The 27104-nt window shown below is 44.0% G+C and overlaps 1 protein-coding gene and 2 long non-coding RNA genes across 7 annotated transcripts in view; 1 reads left to right on the top strand and 2 right to left on the bottom strand.

Moving 5' to 3' along the window:
* Positions 1-5440, bottom strand: part of LOC138832982 (uncharacterized) — a 29907-nt gene extending 24467 nt beyond the window's left edge. The window contains exon 1 of the long non-coding RNA XR_011373751.1: positions 5236-5440. This is a non-coding gene — a long non-coding RNA (uncharacterized lncRNA). The remainder of the gene's footprint in view (positions 1-5235) is intronic.
* The window catches only part of Ocln (occludin), a 72273-nt gene continuing 47012 nt past the window's right edge, over positions 1844-27104 (top strand). Inside the window, exons 1-2 of one of the 5 annotated variants that reach the window (XM_070031305.1) lie at positions 1844-1927; positions 23321-23427. In XM_070031305.1, the coding sequence (XP_069887406.1) occupies positions 23378-23427 (50 nt within the window). In that variant the 5' untranslated portion in view covers positions 1844-1927; positions 23321-23377. Of the gene's footprint in view, positions 1928-11403; positions 11525-11547; positions 11931-11960; positions 12059-12153; positions 12256-23320; positions 23428-27104 lie in introns of those variants that run through there. The other 4 variants (XM_070031307.1, XM_070031306.1, XM_070031304.1 and 1 more) reach the window with 4 other exon arrangements.
* On the bottom strand, positions 10076-12060 carry LOC138832983 (uncharacterized). The gene is made up of 2 exons (XR_011373752.1): positions 11986-12060; positions 10076-11507 (listed from the first exon to the last, which is right to left on the bottom strand). It is a non-coding gene; the product is annotated as an uncharacterized lncRNA (long non-coding RNA).

The raw sequence follows: 27104 nt of genomic DNA on the forward strand, positions 1-27104 counted from the left end.
GCCATAAAGAATTTGTAGGAAAATAGATGAAACTGGAGACCCTCATGTTAAGTGAAGTAACACAGACTCAGAAAGACAAATAGCACATGCTCTATCTCCTATGCAGATTCCAGGCCTCAAAAATTATTTTAATGGGAGCTGGGGGTTTAGCCTAGCGGAAGGGCGCCCGCCTGGCGCGCGCAAGGCCCTGGGTTCGGTCCTCAGCCCTGGGAAAAAAATTGTTTTAATGATTTACGTATAAAACGGGTACTGTTTGGGGAAAGCTGGAGGGTGAGAGTGAGAGGGGGTGAACGTGGTCATAGAACTTCATGTTCATAAATGAAAATAGAGCAATGAAAGCCATTCAATTATTTCTAAAGGCAGAAGGGATAAGAAAGTAATAGAAGGGGAAATTTTGATCAGGGGTACTATATGCACGCATGGAAATGTCACAGTGAAACCCCTCCATTCAATGAATGTATGCTAGTAAAAAGAGAGGGAACAAAACATTTCTTCCTTGGTAGTATTGGTACTCATGTCTTATATTACTAAAAAAGAATCCTTAGCTGATCCCCAGTGGCTCAGGAGGCCAAAATCTGAGGATCACGGTTTGAAGCCAGCCTGGCAAGGAAAGCCCTAAGGCTCTTATTTCCAATTAACTCACCAAAAAGCTGGAAGTGGAACTGTGATTCAAATGGTAGTGTGTTAGCCCTGAGTCCAAAAGTTCAGGGACAGCACCCAGCCTCTGAGTTCAAGACTCAGTACCGACACAAAACAAACAAAAACAGCAACAATGGTGAATGTAGGTGCTGATACAATTCACTGTGCATTTTGTCAGCTATTCTACAGTCTTGAACCTACTTTTTGGAGGAAGAGAGATAGGTATTGAACTTAGGGCTTCACCCAGGCTAGGTAAGTGCTCTACCACTGACTTACCTTTCCTGTTTTCAACATAGTAAGTTAGGAAAGAAAGTTAAAAAAAAAATGATGGAAATGTGGCTTACTGATAGAGCATTTGCCTAGCATGCATGAAGCCCTGGGTTCGATTCCTCAGTATCACATAAACAGAAAGAACAGTAGTGGTGCTGTGGCTCAAATAGTGGAGTGCTAGCCTTGAGTAAAAGAAGCTCAGGGACAGTGCCTAAGCTCTGAGTTCAGGCCCCAGAACTGGCACACACACACACATACACACACACACAAAAAGTCAACAAAACAAAACAAAAACTTCAACATTTCCTCCTCTAGTTATCTGTGAATCTGGTGGAACTTCTACTCTCTCCCTTTCTACTCCTTCCTGTGTCTCCTCCCTGGGCCTCTCAAGCACAGAGGCTACCTTCCTTGTTAAGATTCCTGCAGGAAGATAAACAGGAGTCCTTTACATTTCTCTTGATGCTATCAGTTGGTTTCCAGTCACCCTAGCTCTCTTTCTCAAGTTTAAACCTTTCTGTTCAGACTTCAAACTTGAAAAGACAAAATGCTCAAGTGACCAAATATAAGTATTTTTTTAAAAAACACGGGAAAATGCTTAGATATACACTCAAAATCCACAATATTCAACACATAAGTTTGTCACGGAGTTATGCCTAAACTCCTCCAAAGTCATCTTGCTGCAAGTAGAGGAAAAGATTTGCTGGTGGCACCCAGGATCTGACTTCTGCTTTCCAGGGGTTTCATCTCAGCTCACTCTCTTTACCTTCGGGCTCTCTACAGAAGGCAATGTCTCCACAGAGGCCTTGAATCCAGCTTTAGGACGCCCTTGGCCCAGATCTTGCCAGGATGGGCTGGCTCCTTATTTGAAGCCTCAGCTCAAACGTCACCATTCTAGAGCAGCTTCCCATGACTACCCACCTAAAGCAGCTGCTTTGCCAACTCTCCCAGCCTCTCTGCCTGGTTGGCCTGCTCCTGCCTCTCAATCATCACTATCTGAAATTATCCTGTTTGTTTGCAGGTTAGTAATCTTTGTTGGATGTCTTCTCCCAGCTATAGCATAACCTTCCTTCTACAAGGGGCCTTGTCTATCATAAGCATGCTGTGTCTAGGGCTTATGTGATAGGAATTGAATAAATATTATATAGAGGAGCTGGGAATGTGGCTTAGTGGTAGAGTGCTTGCCTAGTATGCATGAAGCCCTGGATTCAATTGCTCAGTACCACATACATAGAAAAAGCGGGAAGTGGCTCTGTGGTTCAAGTGGTGGAGTGCTAACCTTCAGCAAAAGAAGCCCAGGGACAGTGCCCAGGCCCTGAGTTCAAACCCCAGGACTGAGGGTGGAATTCAGAGCTTGACTATAAGGTAGAACCCTCAGCTTCCTGAGCAAATATTTTGTGTCTGCATAAAAATTCCTTTTTTTTTTTAACTGGTGGTCATGGGGCTTGAACTCAGGGCCTGGGCACTGTTCCTGAGCTCTTTTGCTCAAGGCTAGTGCTCTACCACTTTGAGTCAGAGAGCCACTTCTGGTTTTCTTGTGGGCAACTGGAGATAAGAGTCTCATGGACTTTCCTGAATGGGCTGGCTTTAAACCACGATCTTTAGATCTCAGACTCCTGAGTAGCTAGGATTACAGGTGTGAGCCACAGGTACCTGGCATAAAAATTCCTTTTTATACACAATCTCTATCTACATGTGCTATCCAAGCCACAGCCTTCATCAGTGAACATCAACATTTCTGGACCAGTAGTGAGTTTCTCTTTATGGACTCCTAAAGTTCCTCCTAAAAACCTTACTTCAAGTGACTTTTTTAGGGCCAACATTTCTTATGTCTAACTACAACATTATTATTATGTTTTTCTTTCTTTCTTTCTTTCTTTCTTTCTTTCTTTCTTTCTTTCTTTCTTTCTTTCTTTCTTTCCTTCCTTCCTTCCTTCCTTCTTTCTTTCTTCCTTTTTGTCAGTCATGGAGCTTGAACTCAGGCCCAGGATGCTGTTCCTGAACTTTTTTTTGCTCAAGTCTAACACTCTGCCACTTTGAGCCACAGTTCAATTTTTTTTTATTTTTATTGATTAGTTGAAGATATGAGTTTCATGGATTTTCCTGCCCAAGCTGATTGCAAACCACAATCCTCACATCTCAGCCTCCTGCATAGTTAGGATTACAGGCATGAGTCATCAACACCTGGCTATTATTATTTTTTAATTTTGGAGACACCAAAGGTAAAACTCAAAGAAATTAAAATGAAATGTGAGATTACAGTATTTGCAGTTTTTGGTTAGTGTTTACTTTTCCTCTGTCCTTTTCCTTGCTTAAAATATTCAGGCAGTTAAAGATAATTAAAAAAATACTTTAAAAAAAGATTCAAGAAGGTCCTCTGTCCTTTTCCTAGCTTAAAATATTCAGGAAGTTAAAGATAATTTAAAAAAATACTTTAAAAAAAGATTCAAGAAGGTCAAGAAGCCCAGAAAGCAATTTTCCATTGCAGTAGATGGCTGATACAGTTAAGAAAAAAGCAGAGCTGGATGTTAGTAGGATCCTAGCTACTCAGCAGTCTGAGACCTGAAGATTGAGGCGCTCAAAGCCAGCCAGAGCAGAAAAGTCTGTGAGTCTCTTAGCTCCAATTAACCAGGGAAAAGCTGAAAGCAAATGTGTGTCTCAAGTGGTAGACACCAGCCTTAAGTGAAAAATTTAAGGGAGAGAGGCCTAGTTCAGTATTGGCACACATACACACAACATGAATAAATCAGCTGCAAAGCTCTCCTAGCATATGAATCATGTAATTGTGACTATATTCCATCTCATACCAACCTTCTTCACTCCCTCTTCAGAGGATGAATTCATATTTACTCAGATTCTTTGAAGTTATTCTCTGAGAAATTTATTTACAGAACAGCACACCTATATATCAGTCCCCAGGCATCTTTCAATGTCTCTAAAAGTTGCTTGTTATAAAATATAAAATTCTGGGCTGGGAATATGGCTAAGTGGTAGAGTGCTTGCATGTATGAAGCCCTGGGTTGGATTCTTCAGTACCACATAAACAGAAAAAGCCAGAAGTGGCACTGTGGCTCAAGTGGTAGAGTATTAACCTTGAGCAAAAGAAGCTCAGGGATGGTGCTCAGGCCCTGAGTTCAAGTGTCAGGACTAACAATAAGTAAGTAAATAAATACAATATAATATAAATTTCTTACAAAAGTATAAATGTCGGGGCTGGGAAGGTGGCTCAGTGGTAGAGTGCTTGCCTTGCATGCATGAGGCCCTGGGTTTGATTGCTCAGCACCACATAAGCAAAAAGAAAAAAGCTGGAAGTGGCGCTGCGGCTCAAGTGGTAGAGCGCTAGCCTTGAGCTAAAGAGCTGAGGGACAGCACCCAGGCCCAGAGTTCAGGCCCACGACCGGACCCCCCCCCCAGAAAAAAAAAAGAATAAATGTCTTATGTACACACAGTTTAATAATTATAAAGTGAATAATATAGAGCATATATACCAAGGTAAATAAGCAAAATATTCCTATACTATTGGAATATCTTCTATAGATAAAAAGTATCCTTGAAATATATAAAGTTTTCTGGTGCTGTGGCTCATGCCTGTAATCCTAGCTACTCAAGAGACTGAGATTTGAACATCAGGGTTCAAAGCCAACCTGGGCAGGAAAGTCTATGAAACTTTGCTCAAGGTTAGCGCTCTACGACACTTGAGCCACAACGCCACTTCCGGCATTTTTTTTCTTCTGCTTATGTGGTTCTGAACCACTGGGCCACCTTCCCAGCCCCGTCTATGAGACTTTTTATCTCCAATTAACCACCAGAAAACTGGAAGTGTCACTGTGGCTCAAGTGGTAGAACACTAGCATTGAGCTGAAGAACTGAAGGACATCACCCAGACCTAGAGTTCAAGCCCACAATCGATTAAAACACACACACACACACAAAACAAAACAAAAAACCCATAAAGTTGTTGGGAACATAAGTTCAGGAATCAGAAGACCTGTGTTTAAATCCTGACTTTACAATTTAGTAGATAACTTGAAGAAACAATCAAATCTTTTAGAGGTTTAGTTTGCATTGGGAGGGGGAAATAAAAAGACATCTCAAGATTATTGTAAAGGCAAAAATAACAACAATAACAAAAAAAACCCCACAAAATAAACTTATGAAACACCTAAGCCAGGGCCTGACATGTTCATCCCTAAGCAAGTGCCTATTATTATTTCCCACTGGTTTGAAGTTCAAGTTCCTGTTCAGGTTCTGATGATCTTTAACTGTGATTCCTACTGGGAGGGAGGATCTTGCTTAATGCATAAGAATGGAAGTTTGAGGTTTACTCACCATGTATAATTATCCCCTCCGAAATTCTCTTCCTGATGCCTTCCTCATAAATTCTTCCATAAATGTGTCTCAGGACACTGTTCTGTGTGGACTGGGAGCCTCCCTTCTCGTGACTGACAGGCCAGGCCCTCAGCAACTCTAAGTTGCCCTTCAACACAAGCCAGTTACTGACTTCATTCACTAAGCTGCTGTGGTAGAGGGGAAATATTTAATCTCCCTTCTTTTGTCTCCAAACTCTAGATACAGGATATAAACTAAGCCTGGAGTGTCATTAAAGAATGAGCTGGTTTCACAATAGCAGGAGGGTCAGTGAGAGGAGAGACGGATGGGACTCTACAGGTACATCCTGATTTGGGAATCAACATGCCTCTGTGTATGACAGCGACTGTCAGACAGATGGGTTACAACAATGGCTTGTTAAAATTTATTGGGGAATATTCCACATACTTCCCAATAACCTTATAAAGAGGTTATTAGGGGCTGGGAAGGTGGCTCAGTGGTAGAATGCATGCCTTGCATGCATGAGGCCCTGGGTTCGATTCCTCAGCACCACATAAGCAAAAAGAAAAAAAGCTGGAAGTGGCACTATGGCTAAAGTGGTAGAGTGCTAGCCTTGAGCTGAAGAGCTGAGGGACAGTGCCCAGACCCAGAGTTCAGGCTCCATGACCGGACCCAAAAAAAAATAAAAAATAAAAAAATAAAGAGGTTATTACTATTTATTGTTATCCCACATTGAGAGGAGAAAAATCAGGCTTGTGTGGTTTATTTTCTATTGTGCTTATCTAGCCACTAAGTAGTAGCATTGAATGGCTTCTGACACCATCATCTGATCTCTGATCTTTCTTATTACATGTAAAGGGAAGGAAAACCCTCTTATTTTTATTTTCCCTGATGGTACTAGAGTTTGAACAGTGCTTGCTAGGCAAATGCTCTATCTACCACTAGCTCAGGAAAAAAAAAATAAAAAAAAAAAATTCTGGGCTGGGAAGGTGGCTCAGTGGTAGAGTGCTAGCCTTGAGCTGATGAGCTGAAGGACAGTGCCCAGGCCCAGAGTTCAAGCCCCATGAGAGACAAAAAAAAAAAAAAAATCATTTGGCTGTAGTAAAATCAATAGATACCTGATTAAAGTTTCTTTAATAATAATATTTACCTTGTTTCTGAGAAGTGCAGGTTTTAACCAAATAAGGTTCAAGAGTAGATAATGTAGCCCGGTGCTGGTGGCTCACACCTGTAATCCTAGCTACACAGGAAGCTGAAAACTGAGGATCACGGTTCAAAGCCAGCCCAGGCAGGAAAGTCCAAGAGACTCTTATCTCCAATAAACCACTAGAAAACCAGAAGTGGTGCTGTGGCTCAAACGGTAGAGTGCTCGCCTTGAGCTGAAGAGTACAGGGACAGCACCCAAGCCCAGAGTTCAAGCCCCATGACTGACCAAAAAAAAAAAAAAAAGAGGATAATGCTACTGTAAGCTCCAAGAAGGAATATTTGGTAAAAACAAATAAGAAAATAAAGTAAATAATAATAATATATATTTTTTCAGTCATGGGGCTTGAACTCAGGGCTGGGGCACTGACCCTGAGCTCTTTTTTGCTCAAGGCTTTGAGCCACAGCTCCACTTCTGGTTTTGTGGTGGTTAGTTGGAGATAATAGTCTCAAGAAGACTTTTCAGCCAGGGCTGGCTTTGAACATGATCCTCAGATCTCAGCCTCCTGAGAAGCTAGAACTACAGGTGTAGACCACTGATGCCTGGCAATAAGTTTTATTTTTACAATAATTTATTATGTAATATGATTAAATGGAACACAGCATCATTTAGTATTTAAGTAATTTTGTTGTGCTTTTTGTGTACGGGTGTATGGTGGGAGTAAATACTGGGGTTTGAACTCAGCTTAGCTTTTTTCAATCAAGGCTTTATTTAATCTGCCATTTGAGCCACTTACAGCTTTTGGGTGGTTAATTGGAGATAAGAGTGTCACTGACTTTCTTGCCCAGGCTGGCTAAAAGCCATGATCTTCAGATCTCAGACTCCCAAGTAGTTAGGATTATGAATATAAATCACTGGTGCCCAGTTTGTTTTGCTATTGAGGAATGATCATGTTTAACTTATAAGACTGGATTTTCTGGGCTGGGAAGGTGGCTCAGTGGTAGAGCACTTGCGTTGCATGCCTGAGGCCCTGGGTTCGATTCCTTAGCACCACATAAGCAAAAAGAAAAAAGCCGGAAGTGGCGCTGTGGCTCAAGTGGTAGAGTGCTAGCCTTGAGCTGAAGAGCTGAGGGACAGCGCCCAGGCCCAGAGTTCAGGCTCCATGACCAGACCCCCCAAAAAAAAGACGATTTTCTGGGGCTGGGAAGGTGGTTCAATGGAGAGTGCTTGCCTTGCACGCATGAGGCCCTGGGTTTGATTCCTTAGCACCACATAAGCAGAAAAAGCCAGAAGTGGCGCTGTGGCTCAAGTGGTGAGCCCTAGCCTTGAGCTGAAGAGCTGAGGAACAGTGCTCAGGCCCAGAGATCAATCCCCATGACCAACAACAACAACAAAAACGACTGGATTTTCTTTCTTTTTTTGGGGGGGTCCGGTTGTGGGCCTGAACTCTGCGCCTGGGTGCTGTCCCTCATCAATTCAGCTCAAGGCTAGCGCTCTACCACTTGAGCCACAGCGCCACTTCCAGCTTTTTTCTTTTTGCTTCTGTGGTGCTGAGGAATTGAACACAGGACCTCATGCATGCAAGGCAAGTGCTCTATCACTGAGCCACCTTCCCAGCCCCTGGATTTTCTTTCTAGATATTTTCAAATACTACCTACTATTCATAATTTAGGCAATCATGAAAAGGACAGCTTATATCTTTTGATGCTGAAGCTGCAATTTTTGGAAAATTAAATGGTATACAGCATTTCGAAGGAAATTTCATTTAGTATTAAGAAAAACCAGGGCTGGGAAGTTGGATCCGTGGTAGAGTGCTTGCCTTGCATGCTTGAGGCCCTGGGTTCGATTCCTCAGCACCACATAAGCAGAAAAAGCTGGAAGTGGTGCTGTGGCTCAAGTGGTAGAGCGCTGGCCTTGAGCTGAAGAGCTGAGGGACAGCGCCCAGGCCCAGAGTTCAGGCCCCATGACCGACCAAAAAAAAAAGAAAAAGAAAAAGAAAAACCATATGAAGTTGCCATTTTTACAATTCAGATAACCAACTATTAGCAATTTTATACAGCTCAACTAATTTTTTTTTTTTTGTCAGTTGTGGGGCTTGAACTCTGGGGCTTGGGGCAATGTCCATGTGCTCTTCAGCTCAAGGCAAGCACTCTACCGCTTGAGCCACAACACAATTCTGGTTTTCTAGTGGTTTATTGGAGATAAGAATCTTATGGAGTTTCCTGCCCTGGCTGGCTTGAACGGAGATCCTCAGATCTCAGCCTCCTGAGTAGCTAGGATTACAGCTAGCCAACAGAGCCCGGCTTTCAACTAAAATTCTTATATTCTATATAAATGAATTCAGCTGTAATGCAGCGTAAATTTCATCAATTAGGAGTTAGTTTATGATTACACATTAGTTTGTGATTACAACACATTGTGTATGTGTGTGGCACGTAGATGGGTGCACAGTATTGAAGCTTGAACTCAGAACCTGGGTGCTGTCCCTTAAGTTTTTTTTCTCAAGGCTAGTACTCTACCATGTGAGTCACAGCTCTACTTCCATCTTTTTGGTGGTTAATTGGAAATAAGTCGCATGGACTTTCCAGCCCTTGCTGGCTTTAAACATTAATCCTCAGATCTCAGCCTCCTGAGTCGCAAAGATTACAGGCTTGAGCCATCAGCACCCAGCTTGAGTACATGATCGAGATTCGTTGTATTCATAAACCACTTTGTTGAAAGGCAACTCCTTTGAACAACTACTTAAAAAACATTAAAAAAAAAAAAAGGTTTTGGGCTTTTGTTCAATACTATGCACCAGAGGAAACACTTAGAAAGTCGTGTGGCTGTGGTAGAATGTGCACAAAATCCTGAGTTCAATTCCTAGATGGAAGGAAGGGACTCGGCAGAAAGGGAAGGAGAAAGGGAAGAAAAGAAAGAAGAGCAAAGTTGTCTATTAATTAGAAATGCAAATAGATTATAGGGGGTAGTTCTGTACACTTGTAATGCCAACACTTGTAATGCCAACCCTTGAGGCAAGAGAATTCTGAGACCAAGGTCATCTTGGGCTACATAATGAAATGCTGTCTTAAGAAAGTAAGAAAGAATTAACTAACCTTTTCCTCCAACACAAGGTGCCTTTGAGTTAGAGTACAGATGGGAGTAATTATGCATGTTATTCTCTTAAAATGATAAAAGGTTTAATTTTAAAACTTAATTTACTCAAAAGATCTGAAAACAAGCCGGGCACTGGTGGCTCAGGCCAGTAATCCTAGCTACTCAGGAGGCTTAGATATGAGGATCACGGTTCAAAGCCAGCCTGGGCAGGAAAGTCTGTGAGACTCTTATCTCTAATAAAACACTCAGAAAACTGGAAATGGAGCTTTGGCTCAAATGGTAGAGAGCTTGCCTTGAGCTGAACTGCTGAGGGACAGCACCCAGGCCCAGAGTTCAAGCCCCACAAACACACACACACACACACACACACACACACACACACACACACAAAACTTGTGCATGATATTCATAAGTAGTATTTTTTACAATAGCCCCAAAGGAGAAGCCACTTCAATTTCTATCAGCTGATAAATGGATAAAAAGAAAACTGTTATATCCATGCAATGGAATATTATTCAGTCAGAAAAAGTGAAGTACCGATATATGCTATAATATGAGTGAAACTTGAAAACAGTAAGCTAAATGAAGAGGCCAGACACAAAGGCCACATACTGCTTTATTCATTCTTATAAAATGTCCAGAATAGGCAAATCAACAAAAACAGAAAGTACATTAGTAACTGTCTGGGCTGGGGACAGGGATGAGGAAATGTGGAATGACTACTGGTGGGTATTGGGTCTTTTTTCTGGAAATAATAAAAATGTTCTGGTATTTAGAACATGGTGATAATGGTTTTACATCATTGTGAAGATTACTAAAAGCCATGGAGTTGAATGTTCACTTTTCAAAGATTAATTTTCAGTATGTAAATCATTTCTTTGTGTGTGTGTGTGTGTGTGTGTGTGTGTGGTGCTAGGCTTCAAACCCAGGATCTTAGTGGAGCTGTGGCTCAAAGTGGTAGGACACTGTACTTGTGCAAAAGAGCTCAGGGACAGCATCCAGGACCTTAGTTCAAGTCCCACAACCACCATCATCACGAACAACAAGAACAACAAAAAACACCCCAGGATCTTAAGCACCCTAACAGGGTGCCCTACCATGGAGATGCATCCCCAGATCCCCTATTCTTTTTTTTTTTTAAATGGGGGAAAACCTCTTAGGATTCCCTTTTCAGAACATGTCAAAACACATTATAAAATAATCTACATGTGTTTACAAATCTGGGAGTATTAGGAAATGTTCCCTTGTTTAATTATAAACCCAGTCAGAACGTTTGGAGATCTCAGTAATCTGACAGGGAACATTAAGAAGATTATCCTGACTTCCCAATGTTAATATCAAATTAAACTGAAACATTCAAACACTACAGAGTCATGCTAAAGTAATTGTACCAGTGACTCGAAAAATTACCAGTTGGATTAATGATCTATTAAGGCTGTCATCATTTTCAAAATATCTTGTGTTTATATAATAGTTTTTACTTCCTCACATTGAATTGGGCCTTAAGAACTAATGTATGGGAGAGTCCCACACTTAATTAAAGGCAAAGAAGTGGGTGGGATTGGATGGGAAACTTATTAGCAATGCTGGCATTCCACATTGGAATACAGAAAGAAAGAAATCTAAATTCTAGTAGGCAATGCAGATACTTAAATTACAAGACCTAACATCCCGGAGTACAATTTGAGTAGTAAAGCATACATCCATAATGTCTAGTTAGGTATATGAAACGAAAACTGAACACCAAAATTAAGGCTCTTTTTGTGTTTGTTTGGTCCATCGTAGGGCTTGAACTCAAGCGCTGTCCCTGAGCTTTATTTTGCTCAAGGCTAGCACTCTAACCACTTGAGACACAGCTCCACTTGCGGCTGCAGGGTGGTTAACTGGAGATAAGAACCTCCCCGCCTTTTCTGGCCGGGCGGTCTCGGAACCCCGATCCTCACATCTGCAGCTTCCTGAGTGGTGAGGGTTACAGGCGCGGACCACCAGCGCCGGGCTTTAGGTCACCTTTATTGTAAGCACTCCCAGGAACCTACGGATTCAGAAACGGTGGGTCAATCAGCGCACGACTTTGGAAAACTCTTCTGTTCTTTTGCGGGAGCAACGCATTCGGATACTGAACTCACGTTCGAAGAAACTCTGTGGCCGGGCCGCGGGGCGCAGGACGCGGTTTTCCTAACAAAGAGCCAAGAGCCCTCGGGTCCCAAAGCCTCGTCCTGCAGACCTCACCGCGCGGCTCCAGAACAAACCTCACCGGGACTACCCGCAGCCCGGCGGAACTCATCGGGGTCCCCCCCGAGGGGCTGCGCGACGCCCCCGCCGCCCCGCCCCTCGGGCCAGCCGGGCCCTGTGCCTTTAAGTCGGTGCGCCGCCGGGAGCGCGGGGGGTAGGGCCGGGTCCTCGCCGCCGCCTCCGCCCCGCCGCCTCTCCCTTCCCCCTCCCACCCGAGTTTCAGGTGAGTGGGTCACCGGGGGAGGAGGCCAGCCCCGCCCCGCCCCGCCAGCGCCCACCTCCCGTCTGGCTCTCTCCCGCGGCGGCCGGAGTCCGAGGAGAGAAGGTTCAGAGCTCGCCGGGGCGCTGCAGGTGGGACCCGCGGGCCCGGCGGTGGCGCGCATGCCCGAGGGTAGGGGGGGGTGGGAGGGGGGGCAGGGGCGGGTGCAGCGGGGAGGGCCGACGAGAAGGGGGGGGCGAGGCTGGGGAAACGGCGAGGACTGACTTCCAGCCGCGTCCCAGGCCAGGGCTGGCGGCCCGCGCGCGGCGGCGTCAGGTGCCCTCGCCAGGTGAGCTGTCCCGGGCTCCCGCGGCCCCGGGCGGCCCGAGCTCGGCCGCGGAGGGTGGGAGGAGTGGGCTGCGGCGTCCGGGGAGCCCCGGGGTCCCCGCGAGGCGGCGGGAGAGGGCGGCGTCCGCGCCGGTTTCGGTGGCAGTTTCGCCGTGGAAGGCTTGGGGCTCGTGGGAACCCGAGACGCGTGGGTCCGAGGGACCGGCGCCGTGGGGACTTCGAGGCGGGGGGCTGTTTCCGACGGGGCGAGCGCCTCGGAGCCGCCTGTGCGGGGAGCGCGCGAGCCACTCGGAGCCTGGCGAAGCCAGGGCTCGGGGGTCCTCGGAGAAGAGGGGGCGCGGCGCCGGGCTTCCGGGGGGGAGGGTCGCCCCAGGCCTCCCCCAGCAGGGCCGAGATTGCCCCGTCCTTCCCGCCTCTCCAGCCCCGCTCTGGGCACCCGGGGAGGGGATGAGGGTGTCCCGATTCCCTAGTGGAGTCCTCCGGCAGTCGTGGGGCCGGCCCGGCCACTGTGGGTCAGCTTGGGGGTTCGGTGAGCACACGCTGGGGAGGGGGTGAGCCGAGGGTGGGTGGGATGTGCCATTTCCAGGGAGGCCAGACCTCGAGGGAAGCTGTTCACGCTTCGGAGCTTCACCCGTGAACCGAGCAAAGGCTGCCGCGGTCGGGTTGGCGGAGCTGCCCTCCGGGCCGTGCCGGCTCGACGGGCGCGCGCGCTGGCCGGGCCGCTCCGGGGCGGCGTGGAGCGCGAGGTCGCCAGGCCGCGCAGCCCGCGCGTGTGGCCCTAGGGCCGGAGGAGCGCGGGGCACCGGGAGCGGCGAACCTAAGGAGGAGCGGCCCCACTCCCTCCCCGCCCTCCCCCAGTAGCCGCTGGCATCCCCCCGGCCGGCCCGTGGCTCCCCGGCCGCCCGCCCGCCCGCCCGCCCGCCCCGGAGGGGAGTTACCCGGGCGGGGAGGGGGAGGCCCCGCTTTCCAGGCAGCCCCACGAGCTGCCCCACCTCGAGCACAACAGGTGCATTATTGGGATCCCGGGAAAAGAGAAAAGCCTTTAGTGATTCTTGCCGTGGTTGCAAACGAGTTCTTTCTGGACCCTGCAACCTCAGGGGTGTCAGCGTGCCTTGGCTTCCTTCTTGAGAATCTTTGTTTTCTCCTCCTGCTGTTTTTTTTTTTTTTGTCTGTCTGTCTGTTTTAAGAGATTGGCATTTTTAATAGTGGAGCCACGGGAATAGATGATGTTGTCCTCCGAAAACAACACAACACTTTATTATTATTTTTCTTTTGTAGCTTTGTATTTTATTAAGTTACCAGGTGATAGAGGGGTTAGTGGGATAAGTAAAACAGGTTCTCTACCTTCCGTCAGCTTCCGGGCTTTTTAGGGAAGGAAGGAAGGGACAGTTCGTCCCGCGGGTGAGGATCAGCGTTTAGGCTATTCTCATTATTAGAGCTCCATTTTAGGGGTGTGGCTCAGTGGTACCTGACCCAGTATTTCAACCCCAGCACCACTTTTTTTTTTTTTTTAAGAAAAGAAAAGCAGCAAACAAGAAATATTTGCCTTTATTTCAAGCAAGATGCAGATCATTTAAACCATAGGGACTAGTCTCTGGTAGAAAATTCCAGAAATACTTTCCCTAATTAGCTTTCAAGTTAGCCCTTTACAAAAAAAATTTTTTTTCTCTCTTCCATCGTTAACATGAAGAGTGTGTGTGACTGATATGCTGGGCATGGAACCCAGGGTCTTGTGCCAACCAGGCCAGAATCTTATCGCTGAGCCACACCTCCAATCCCCTACAGACTTGGTGGACTTTGTTCCAGCTTTTAGGCTTGCAGTCCCAATGTATTTGTTACCTTGTGAATCAAGTAGGTTGTGTTTTGGGATGGCGCCTGGGGCCTTCTGAACAAGCTCTTAGGTGATGTCTGCCTTGTGTGTCCTTTACTCTCTCAGTTTAGCCAACCTGAACTTGAAATGTACTTTCTGTGTGTTAGTTGTGTGAAGATGAAGGCATTTGCTGAATGGAAATCCCAATTCAAATATGCTGCATTGGTTGTATTAACTTAATATTGATTGACTATCTCTTGGTGCTAGGAACTGGTTCTGTATAGTGACCAGAGATAAGCAATGGTCAACACAGATATGTCAGTGCTTATGAAATGTTCCAGTTGGGGTAGAGAGAGTGGTAGGAGGAGAGGAATGAATGATTCAGATATGAAGGGAAATTTGCTCTGGAAATAATGCAAATTTGCTGTAAAAGAGTACATATCCTGAAGGCATCTCTGAGGTTACATTTGAGTTGAGACTTGAATTTAGGAGTTTGACCAGCAAGATCAAGATCCTCTTTATATCAACTGACTCCTTCATTCTGTGTGTGTGTGTATGTATGCATGTATGTGTGTATATATGTATGTATGTCTTTATTAGTGGAACTGGAGTTTGAACTCAGGGCTTCAAACTTGCTAGGTAGGCACTCTATCACTTGAGCCACACCCTCTGCCCGAGAATTGCTTAAAATACATGGTCACAGCTAGGCACTGGTGGCTCACACCTGTAATCCTAGCTACTCAGGAGGCTGAGATCTGAGGATCATGGTTCAAAGCCAGCCTGGGCAGGAAGGTCCTTGAGACTCTTACCTCCAATTAACTACCAGAAAACTGGAAGTGGTGCTATGGAGCTTTACTCAAGTGATAGAGCCCTAGCCTTAAGCAGAAAATCTCTAGGTAATGCCAGGCCCTGGGTTCAAGCTCTAAGACTAGAGCCAGAAGAAAAAATCATCTGTATATCTTACAAAGAATGCAGTTTTTGTTTGAGCAGATGAATCATTTGACTTTTATTTTATTATTATTATTTTTTGGTTGGTCCTGGGGCTTGAACACTGGCCTTGGGCGCTGTCCTTGTGCTCTTCAGCTCAAGGCGAGCGCTCTACTGCTTGAGCCACAGCACCACTTCTGGCTTTCTAGTGGTTTTTTTGGAGATCAGAGGCTCATGGACATTCCTACCTGGGCTGGCTTTGAACCATGACCATCAGATCTCAGGTTCCTAAGTAGCTAGGATTACAGGTGTGAGCCACCAGCACCTGGCAAATTTTTTTTTTTTTTACAAAGGCTTTATGCTGATATTCCTATATTTGCCATCAAATTTTAGCATCACCCCCCTTTATTTTTTGGAGCCAGTACTGGGGCTTGAACTCAAGGCTTTGTGCTCTTAAGCTTTTCTGCTCAAGGCTGGCTGGCACTCTACCACTTGAGCCACACCTCCACTTCTGACCCTTGGTTGTTAATTGGAGATAAGAGTCTCTTTGACTTGTCTGTCCAGGCTGGCTTTGAACCCAAATACTCACCTCTCAGTCTCCTGAGTTGGGAGGATTACAGGTATGAGCCACCACTCAGCTTCTCTTCTACTACTTTCTTATTCTCTCTCCCCCCTTTATTTTACAGTTTTTTTGTTTTGTTTTTGTCGGTCGTGGGGCTTGATTTCAGGGCCTGAGTGCTGTTTCTGTGCTTTTTCACTCAAGGCTAGCATTCCCCCAATTTTAGCCACAGTGTCACTTCTGATTTTCTGGGGGTTGATTGGAGAGACGAGTCTGATGGATTTTGCTGCCTGGGCTAGCTTTGAACCGAGATCATTAGATCTCAGCCCCCTGAATAGGTAGGATTGCAGCTACTGGTACCTAGCAGTCATGTACTTATATCATATTAAAATTCAGTTTCTGACACAGTTTGTCTATTTCAAAAATCTGTCTGAAGGTAGCTCAGCGGTAGAGTGCATGCCTTGCAAGCATGAGGCCCTGGGTTAGATTCCTCAGCACCACATAAACAGAAAAAGCCGGAAGTGGCGCTGTGGCTCCAGTGGTAGAGCACTAGCCTTGAGCTGAAGAGCTGAGGGACAGTGCCCAGACCCAGAGTTCAGGCCCCATGACGGGCAAAAAAAAAAAAAATCTGTCTGAGGTCAGGAACCAGTGGCTCACGCCTGTAATCCTAGCTACTTAGGAGGCTTATATCTGAGAATCACGGTTCAAAACCATCCTGGGCAGGAAAGTCCATGAGACTCTTATCTCCAGTAATCCACCAGAAAACTGGAAGTGGCACTGTGGCTTAAGTGATAGAGTGCTAGTCTTGAGCTGAAGAGCTGAGGGACAGTGCTCAGGTCCAGAGTTCAAGCCCTATAACCATCACCACCAACAACAAAAATCTGTCTGATTTCAAAATGTAGGCAGTTTATTGATAATGTGCCTGTAATCTAAATAAAATGTAATATTATGCACAACTTAAACTTTTAAAAAGCTAATTGAGGGGCTGAGAAGGTGGCTCAGTGGTAGAGTGCTTGCCTTGCATACATGAGGTCCTGGGTCCGATTCCTCAACACTACATAAAAAGAAAAAGCCAGAAGTGGCACTGTGGCTCAAGTGGTAGAGTGCTAGCATTGAGCAAAAGAAGCTCAGGGACAGCACCCAGGCCCAGAGTTCAGACCCCACAACTGACCAAAAAAAAAAAAAGTTTATTTTTCATTGACAGTCATCTTTAAAAGAATAATTTAGGGGAAAAGCAAAATTTTTTTTTTCCCCAGTCCTGGGGCTTGACTTTAGGACCTGGGTCTGGGTGCTGCCCCTGAGCTGCTTTTGCTCAAGGCTAGCACTTACCACGTGAGCCACAGTGCCACTTTTGGCTTTTTCTGCTTGTGTTACTGAGGAATTGAACCCAGGGCTTCATGGATGCTAGCAACCCCAGCCCTGTTTTTAACCATTTCTACATTATACTTAAGGCTGAACCAGTGATCCTTTTAGTGTCAAGTTCTCCAGGCCAATCATTTCCTATTTTCCAATTAGTCTTAAGATGTGTTTGTTTTAGATCTTTAACAGTGGTAGTGACCCTTCTGGAGTGGCACCTAGCTTACTACATAATGTATGAGTTTCAGTGTTTGTTTTGTCATACTGGGGTTTAGAAGCAGGATCTTACACATGGTCTAGGCAGACACTCTATCACTGAGCCACACCCCAACCCCATCTCTGTTTCTGTTTTTTTTTTTTTTTTTTTTCTTGCCGGTTGTGAGGCCTCAACTCTGGACCTGGGTACTGTCCCTCAACTTTTCAGCTCAAGGCAAGCTCTCTACCACTTGAGCCACAGCACCACTTTCAGCTTTTTCTGCTTATGTGGTGCTGAGGAATCGAACCCAGGGCTGCATGCATGCAAGGCAAATACTCTGTCACTGAGCCTCCTTCCCAGCCCTGTTTTTGTTTTTGCCAGGCCTAGGACTTGAACTCAGTTCCTGGGTGCTGTCCCTGAGCTTCTTTTGCTCAAGGCTGGCACTTTACCACTTGGGCCACAGCTCCACTTCTGGCTTTTTTGGAGATAAGACTTTCCTAACTAGGCTGGGCTTGGAACTGTGATCCTCAGATCTCAGCCTCCTGAGTAGCTAGGATTACAGATGCCTGGCTTTTCATTTCTTTTTAATAACTGCCTTAGTATTCTTAGAGGTGAGCACTGTTTCTATGAATACTTCCTAAGATAAGTAACTTGGGCTAGGAAGGTGGCTCATTGGTAGAGTGCTTGCCTTGCATGCATGAATCCCTACGTTTGATTCCTTAGCACCATGTAAAAAAAAAAAGCCAAAAGTGTGGCTCAAGAGCTAGAATTGAGCTGAATTGAGCTCTAGTCTTGAGCTGAATTGCTGAGGGACAGTGCCCAGGCCCAGAGTTCAGGCCCCACGACCAACCAAAAAAAAAAAAAAAAAGATTAAATAACTTGCTAGTTTTTGTTGACATTCTTATTAAAGAAATGCATTAAAATTTTTTTTAAATGTACATAGTTAAGCCAGGTGCCTTCATCCTGTGCTGTGGTATTGATTTCTGTGAATTGAGTTTACTTCTATCCCCCTTCCGGTACTGGGGATTGAACTCAGATCTTGGGCACTGTCCTGAGCTTTAGTGCACGGCTCTGTCACTTAAGCCACATTTCCACTTGTAGGTTTTTAGTGGTTAATTGGAGATAAGAATCTCACAGATTTTTCCTGCCTGGGCTGGCTTTGAGCTGTGATACTCAGATTTCAGCCTCCTGATTAGCTAGGATTACAGGCATGTGCTACTGGTGTCTGGCTTCAAGTTTATATTTTTAAGATACTTACTTGTCAAAATATTTATGCCTTAAGCTAGGCACTTAGTGAGTCATGCCTGTAATTCCTTACTCTGGAGGCTGAGATCTGAAGATTGTAGATGGAAGCCAGCCCTGGCAGAAAAATCTCAGAAACCCTTTCATCTCCGGTTAATCAAGAAAAAGCCAGGGGCTGGGAAGGTGGCTCAGTGGTAGAGTGCTTGCCTTGCATGCATGAGGCCTTGGGTTCGATTCCTCAGCACCACATAAGAAAAAAGAAAAAAGCCGGAAGTGGCACTGTGGCTCAAGTGGTAGAGCGCTAGCCTTGAGCTGAAGAGCTGAGGGACAGAGCCCAGTCCCAGAGTTCAGGCCCCACGACCGGACCCCCCCAAAAAAAAGAAAGAAAGAAAAAAGAAAAAGCCAGATGTAGAGGTATGGCTCTAGTGTAGAGCACTAGCCTTGAGCAGGAAAAGCTAAATGAGAGTTGGAATCCTGAGCTCAAGCCCTGGTTCAGTCACAAAGAGAAAAAAAAGTCTTAAGTTTATTAACTTCAGAACCCACTTTCCTGTGAATGCATTTCCTTATTTTCTGTGCCTATTTTACTTAACTTGGGACAAAAGCGTAGGTCATTCCTGTCTTTAATGTGGAAGGGTAGGTCACCCAGGCTGGAGAAGATGAAGAACTTGTTTCAGATTATGAGCTGGTAAATGGAGGCTGTAAAAAGGACTTGCTCTTACAGACATCTTGCACAGTGCTGAGGAGTTTCCTGCCAGGGAGTTATTTATGCTTTGCCATGTTTGGGCAGTTGCAAGTCCGGATAAGCATGTCTGGCTCACCTAGTCAGTGGTCACGGGAGAGACCTCCCTCCAGGTGAACATAAATGGTCTATTCTTCCTGTGCTAATTAGTTTCTGTTATTTAGCCATTTGGGAATCTGTCCAATCACACAAGTATGTACTCAGGATTCTCAGGATTCTTTCTCTATTCTTCTCCAAGTACTAGTCTAGTAATCTCCAACAAAAAACAAACCAAGGTGTGGCTTGAACTTTCTTAATGTTCTTAATGAGCTTTCTAAAATTTTTTGTTTCACTGCTTAAAATCTGTGGTACTAGGGATTTTGTTTGGATTTCTGATAACTTGAAACTCCATTGAGCCCAGAATTTTCCACCTTCTCTTGAAGGTGACTGAGTTATAGATACAGACAGAAGTAAGTAGACACTGATGGCTCATGCCTGTAATCTTAGCTATTTAAGAGGCTGAGATCTAAGGATCTTGGGTCAAAGCCAGCCCAGGCAGGAAAGTCTCTTATATACAGTTAAGCACCAAAGGAAAACCAGAAATGGAGCTTTGGCTCAAGTAGTAGAGCACCAACCTTGAGAGCAAATGTGTTCATTACACTTCATCTTTTGTAGTACATTGCATCTTAAGTAGTGTTTAAATTTAATATCTCTCATTCTCATTCAGAAAGCCATTTAATCTGGATTTCTGCCTTTCTTAGTACCATAACAAATTTTTTGCCTAAATTGCTCATTTACATCTGTGTTTCATTGTCAGACTGAATTAGGACTGAGGGCTAGTTATAGAACAATATACACTACTTGTGTTGTGCTTCAGTAAATAATGGAAGAATGTACAGAAGTTGTCTTTCCCTGTGTTTGGGAAATTATGCCCTTGTATTACTAACATTTATATATTTCTCTCTTTGAGGTTCTATCTAGTGTACAGTTGGTCAGTGTTATATTCCCAGAGATTTGGAATTGACTATGTTTAAGGATGTGCAAGAGAGGTGCTATTCATTTTGCAGAACAAAGTTAAGAGACTGGATTCATGTACTGCTACTGTCATAGGAATGTTATACATATGCTCTCTGAGAACTGTTGGAGTCATAATGATAAGACATGAAAATAAAGAATTAGCAAAGCAAAATTTGCTTCTGCAGAAAAGTGTACCATCAGCCAACAATCTATTCAGCAAGCACGAACAGCAGGCAGGCTGCTATCTATCCCTAACACAGCAGGCCCTACCCCTCTGCTCAGATTGGCTGAGCTCAAGTTCACAATCTGCTCATGATTGGCTAGTCTGAATAAGGTAAATTGAATTTATATTAGGTACCTTTGAAATAACAGCCATATACAAGTAATCTTAAAGTATACCCATACCTTCTGCTATTTCTTGAACAGTCTGAGGTGTGTCTTAATTCCATCTTGAAACCAGTTTAAGGATGAATAGATGCAGCAATGGTACTCACTGGACACTATGTTGAAAATTAACTATATAACTTGGATGGGTGGAATGGGAGAAAAACAGAGAGAGAGGGAAGAGATGTACTCTTTACCTGACTTACATAACTGTAACCCTTCTGTAAACCACCTTTATTTATTTTTATTTTATTTGCCAGTCCTGGGGCTTGAACTCAGGGCTTGGACACTGTTCCTGAGCTTTTTTTGCTCAAGAGCACTCTTAACACTTGATCCACAGTGCCACTTCCAGCTTTTTCAGTTTATGTGGTACTGCGGAATTGAACCCAGGGCTTCATGCATGCTAGGCAAGTACTCTACCACTAAGCCATATTCCTAGCCCAACCAGGAACTTTTAACAACACACTTTAATAGAAAAGACAGGTTGTTTTTTTTTTCACAGAATGCATAATTGCACAGGTTTTATTTAAATAGGAAGACATACCATGTTTTCATATACTCAGGTTAGACATGTTGCTCAGCTGGAGGGGGCTGTCTTATAATATGATATTTTCCCCATTACCTTCAACCTGAAAGCACAAAAGGTTTTGTAGGTAGAAATATCCATAGTCCAGCCTGATATGTGTAAATGTTGGACAAATATTTGCCCATCTACCATGTGCCAGGCGTTGTTTTAGTTAGTGAACAAGCCAGGCAAAATTCCTGTTCTCATAGAATTTACCTTTACTGATCAGACTTTCTTGTATACTTTGAAAGAATGTTTCACTACTTCATTGTCCTTAACAGGAGGGACGCCCAATGCAGAAGCTAATCCAACATTGGATTTTCTATAAAAATGTAGCTTTTTAGATGTGATTGGCTAGTCTTTTTTTTTTTTTTTTCAGGAGAGTTTCTTGTACCCATGGATTCACCAGCGGCCTAGGATCCACCTGTGTTCTAGGCAGATAATGTGTAGTTTCACTGTCTCATGTACATTAATATCAGCTGACCACTTTGAAGGAAAGCAAGTATATCCCAGAGATCACTCCCCTCTCCCCTTTCCCCCAAGTACTAGGGCATGAACTCAGGGCCTTGTGCTCTTCTTGTTTAGCTTTTTTTGTTCAAGTCTGGCACTCTACTACTTGGCCACATTTCCTTTTACTCATATCTCTGCTGGAATCACTAACTGAATCCTTCCTACTTAAATGATAGGAGAAACTTGCACTATACTAAGGGACTAGTATGTGCTAGACACTGCTGACAAAGTACATGTACATGTCCTGTGCATTTTCATATGAACTTTCAAAAGTAAGACGACTTAATTTCTTTATTTTTCTTTTATTTTTCTAGTGCTAGGAGTTGAACCTTGGCTTTGTATATGCTAGGCAAATGTTCTGCCACTGAGCCTATACCCTGCAGCCTTGCTTCATGTTTTTAAACAGGATCTAACTGCATTGTCTAGGTTGACTTCAAATTTGAGAGCTTTCTGTCTAAAAGCATCCCAAGTAGCTGGGATTTCAGTTGAGTGCCACCATGCCCAGCATTGAAATAATTTAGTTTTGAGAAGTTTTGTTTTTTTGTTTTTTCATTTTTTATTTTCATACTCTTGCTTAGTTTTTTCACTCAAGGCTAGACCTCTACTACTTAAGCCACACCTCTAAAAGCCAGAATAGTCTGACTTTGTGGTGGTTAATATGAGAATCTTTGAGTTTTCTGTCTTCATTGGCTGTGTGTGTGTGTGTGTGTGTGTGATGGTGTGTGTGTGTGTGTGATGGTGTGTGTGTGTGTGTGTGTGATGGTGTGTGTGTGTGTGATGGTGTGTGTGTGTGTGTGTGTGTGTGAGTGATGGGGTCTGAGCTCTGGGCCTGGCGCTGTCCCTCAGCTCTTCAGCTCAAGGCTAGCGCTCTACCACTTGAACCACAGTGCCACTTCTGGCTTTTTTCTTTTTGCTTATATGGTGCTGAGGAATCGAACCCAGGGTTTCATGCATGCAAGGCAAGCGCTCTACCACTCTACTACCTTCCCAGCCCCTTGACTGGCTTTGAACCATGATTCTCACATCTCACCTTCCTGAGTAGCTAGGCTTACAGGTGTAAGCCACTAGTGTCCAGCTTATTTTTAAGAAATTTCACTTTTTTTTTTTTTTTTTGTATCTTTGCTTTTGGAAGCGACTACTTTAAGAATATTTCTGTCTATGCTTTAATTTGTTTTAGTGCTGGGGATTGAACTCAGACTCTTGTGCAAATGACTAAGCACCCTACCACTTGTCTGTACCCACAGGTCCCTAACGTGGCAGTTTTTTTTTGTTTTTTGTTTTTGTTTTTGTCGGTCATGGGCTTGAACTCTGGGCCTGAGCGCTGTCCCTCAGCTCTTCAGCTCAAGGCGAGCGCTCTACCACTTGAGCTACAGCGCCACTTCCGGTTTTCTGGTGGTTTATTGGAGATAGGAGTCTCATGGTCTCTCTTGCCCGGGGTTGGCTTTGAACCGCGATCCTCAGATCTCAGCCTCCTGAGTAGCTAGGATTACAGGTGTGAGCCACCAGCGCCCGGCTAACATGGCAGTTTTGAAGTTATTATCTATAACTTAGAATTTTAGCTTTAAAGATCCGTGAGTGTCATGGATGTGCAGAGCATGATGGGAGGTCATAGGAGGAATAATAAGTTAATTTCCTGTGCTTAAGGAATTAATGAACCAACATGTAATGGCAATGGGTGAGAGAAATAAATAGAGAGTATTTTTGTTTTAGTTGTTTTTTTTTGCTGTTCAGGAAAACTTTGGCATCCATAGTAATTCCATTGTCCTCTCTTTATTTGCCTAGGTTTGCTTATCTTGGGAGCATTGCTTATATAAAGATCAGTGACGAGTGACATCAGCCATGTCAACAAGGCCTTTTGAAAGTCCTCCTCCTTATAGACCCGATGAATTGTAAGTAAATAATTATTTGGTTCTCCCTTTTCCCCTTCTAATGAAGTCTATCACATGTAAAAATCGTGTGGGATTGAAACTTTAATCTACCAAGGGTTTGTTTTTAAAAATCAAACAATTTGTAAATTTAAATGGTACAAAAGGAGATATATAATACACACACACACTGAAAAGTGACTTTCTCTCTTAACTTTTTTTTTTTTTTTAAATCAGTCATGAGGCTTGAACTCAGGGCTTGGGTGCTTTCCCTGAGTTTTTTCACTCTAGGGGCTAGTGCTTTACCACTCTGAGCCATAATACCACTTCCAGTTTTCTGATGGTTAATTGGAGATAAGAGTTTCACAGGGACTTTTCTGCTCAGATTGGCTTTGAACTGTGATCCTCAGATCTCAGCCTCTTTTTTTTTTTTTGTCTGTTGTGGGGCCTGAACTCTGGGCCTGGGCACTGTCCCTCAGCTCTTCAGCTCTCTACTACTTGGGCCACAGCACCTCTTCCGGCTTTTTCTGCTTATGTGGTGCTGAGGAATTGAACCCAGGGCCTCATGCATGCAAGGCAAGCACTCTACCCCTGAGTCACTTTCCCAGACCCCAGATCTCAGCCTCTTGAGTAGCTAGGATTATATAGGCATGAGCCACCAGAGCCTAACTCTTTCTTTCTTTTTTTTTTTTTTTTGGGTCCGGTTGTGGGGCTGAACTCTGGGCCTGGGCACTGTCCCTCAGCTCTTCAGCTCAAGGCTAGCACTCTACCACTTGAGCCACAGTGCCACTTCCGGCTTTTTGCTTATGTGGTGCTGAGGAATCGAACCCAGGGCCTCAGGCATGCAAGGCAAGTGCTCTACCACTGAGCCACCTTCCCAGCCCCCTAACTCTTTCTTATTCTTGAATCCCAATATGATAGGTTTTCCCTGTAGATTTAACTACTAGCATGCATTTCAAATGTTCACCTTATTGAGGTTGTCTAGGTTTATATTTGTGTCTATATATCCACTTTATTTTCAGATATGATATGAAACTTTAGTATTAAAGCCAGGCTGTGATGGCTCATGCCTGTAATCTTAGATACTCAACAGACTGAGATCTAAACTGGAAAAGAGGATCAAGTGGACCCTAGCCTTGAGCAAAGAACAAGCAAGGGTGAGACCCTGAGGTCAAACCCCATTACTGACATGTGTGCATGCGTACTCCCTCGCTCACACACACCACACCCCAGAAGCCTTGTTTAGATGGCCATTGGTAATATAGTATCAGCTTTTGCTTTGTTTTTTTGTGCTCATACCAGCACAAGCTTATTCATAGCTGGTACTCTACTGCTTGAGCCATACCTCCAGTCATGCTTTTTGCTGGTTAATTGGAAATCAGAGTCTCTAGGGCTCTTCTGCCTGGACTGGCTACAGAAGTACCTTAAAAATACAATGCTGTATAGCCTAGGATAAAGCTCCGTGGTAGGGTATGTGCCTTTGGCACATATATACAAAAAGATAGCAACAAACAATGTAATGGTAGCCATATATAAAATTTACATTTTCTTGCAACTACATTAAAAATGAAATGAAAAATAATATATTTTACTTAATTCAGGATATGTGTTTGAGGTATGACACTTTTTTTTTGGGGGGGGGGCTGGTCCCGGGGCTTGAACTCAGGGCCTTGGAACTGTCCCTCTTTGTACTCAAGGCTAGCGTTCTATCACTTGAGCCACAATGCCACTTCTGACTTTTTCTGAGTAGTTTATTGGAGATAAGAGTCTCATGGACTTTACTGCCTGGGTTGGCTTTGAACTGCATTCTTCAGATTTCAAACTGCTAAGTAGCTAGATTTACAAGCATGAGCCTCATGTACCTAACTGACACATTCTTTTTTCCATGGTATTTCTGTGAAATTCACTAACATTTTGGACTAGCACTGTGTCAAGTGTTAGGTAGAGTGGCTGCCCTGTTGGCACAGTCCTGTACTGTTCTACTATGCAGGAATATCACACCTACCTGTTTACTCTGGTGGACAATTAATTCGGAGTTACCATAAGCAATACTGCTGTAAAATTTTACCCCATTGATGGGATTATAATTGATAACTGGTAAGTGACTACTGGAAAACAAGTTCACTTTTTTTTTTTTTTTTTTGCCAGTCCTAGGGCTTGAACTCAGGGCTTGGGCACTGATCCTGACCTTTCTTTTGCTCAAGGCTAGTGCTCTACCACTTGAGCTACAGTACCACTTCCAGCTTTTTCTGTTTATATGGTACTACGGAATTGAACCCAGGGCTTCATTCCCAAGTTCACATTTTCTAGTAGATTGAAGATATACAAGTCTTTGACCCAGAAATTCCACCTCCCTGGGTGTATACTTTAGAAAAATAAGTGATTTTGTGTACCAGAATATTCATTCGAGAATATTCAGACCTACACTTTTCACATTATCAACACACAGAGACAACCAAATGCTCCAGAAGAATGGAATATGAAATTTTCATCTTGACATTTCCAAAAACCAGCTGACACATAGTCTCTAGTTTCTCTATTTTCATTCTCATATACTGAGGTAATTTCTTTGAATTCTCATGGTCAGCAGAAGCCAGCAGTAACATGTCTTGTTTGGAGCAGGGAAATAGGAGGTCTGTGAAAATAAAGGGAAAGCCATAAGAGACTAAGTCAGTTTAGAATTGAATTTGGCCTCCTCAGAGCCCGTAATTCTGAGATTCAGTGTGTCTTATCACAAGCAGTCTATTATAGTTAAATTATTGGGATGTGCAAAGTAATTTTTCTAAAGGAGACCCAAGATTCAAGTAGATATTACCCTGATGAGATCTCACTGCTGAGTTGTTTTATGTTTCAGCTGTGCCATAACTATAAGTCATGCAGTGCTTTTTATAGAGCAAACTGGGCAATGAGCCAGGTGCTGGTGGCTTATTTACACCTATAACTCTAGCTACTTAGGAGGCTGAGATGTGAGGGTCTTGGTTCAAAGCTGTTCCAGGCAGGAAAGTTTGTGAGATTATCATCTCCATTAATAACTTGAAAGTTGAAGTGGAGATGTGGCTCAAGTGATATAGTACCAGCCTTGACCAGAAAAGCTAAAGGACAGCTCCCAGGCCCTGAGTTCAAGCTCCAGTTCCTGCATAAACAATAATACTAACAATAACAGCAACAACAAATAAACCCTGGGGAAATTAGATTATCTTGTTTACATCGTATCTCTATTACTCAGCACAGTGTCCAGAAACAGATAACCTAGCAACTCCAGGAAAGAGTTGTCTATTGAATACAGGATGAGTGTACATAAGTAGGAGAGTGAAAATGCCAGGAAGTACTGTGGATAAACTAGTATTTTATTTGAATATACCCCATCTTGTACCACATAAACTGAAAGATTAATACCATTGTTCTAAAACTGGTCTGAGTCTCATCCATAGGGATTATATTGTAACTGACATAGTGCATACCACTTGAGATTTTTACTCTTTCCCAAGTGATCCTAATACGGAGAAAATTTGGAGAATCTTTGTTCCATATTAGATTAGTACTATTGTCATCCTCAAGGTGTATTTCTAAGACCAGTAGCATCTGCATCATCTGGAAACTTGTTCCACCTAAGATCTGCAAAATCAGTTGCTCAGAGGCTAGGCTAGTTATCTATCTATCATCCATCTATCTACTTGAGCCACAGTGCCACTTCTGGTTTT

This window comes from Dipodomys merriami, unplaced genomic scaffold, assembly GCF_024711535.1.
Source record: "Dipodomys merriami isolate MVZ:Mamm:240054 unplaced genomic scaffold, mDipMer1.0.p SCAF_20, whole genome shotgun sequence".
NCBI lineage: Eukaryota > Metazoa > Chordata > Mammalia > Rodentia > Heteromyidae > Dipodomys > Dipodomys merriami.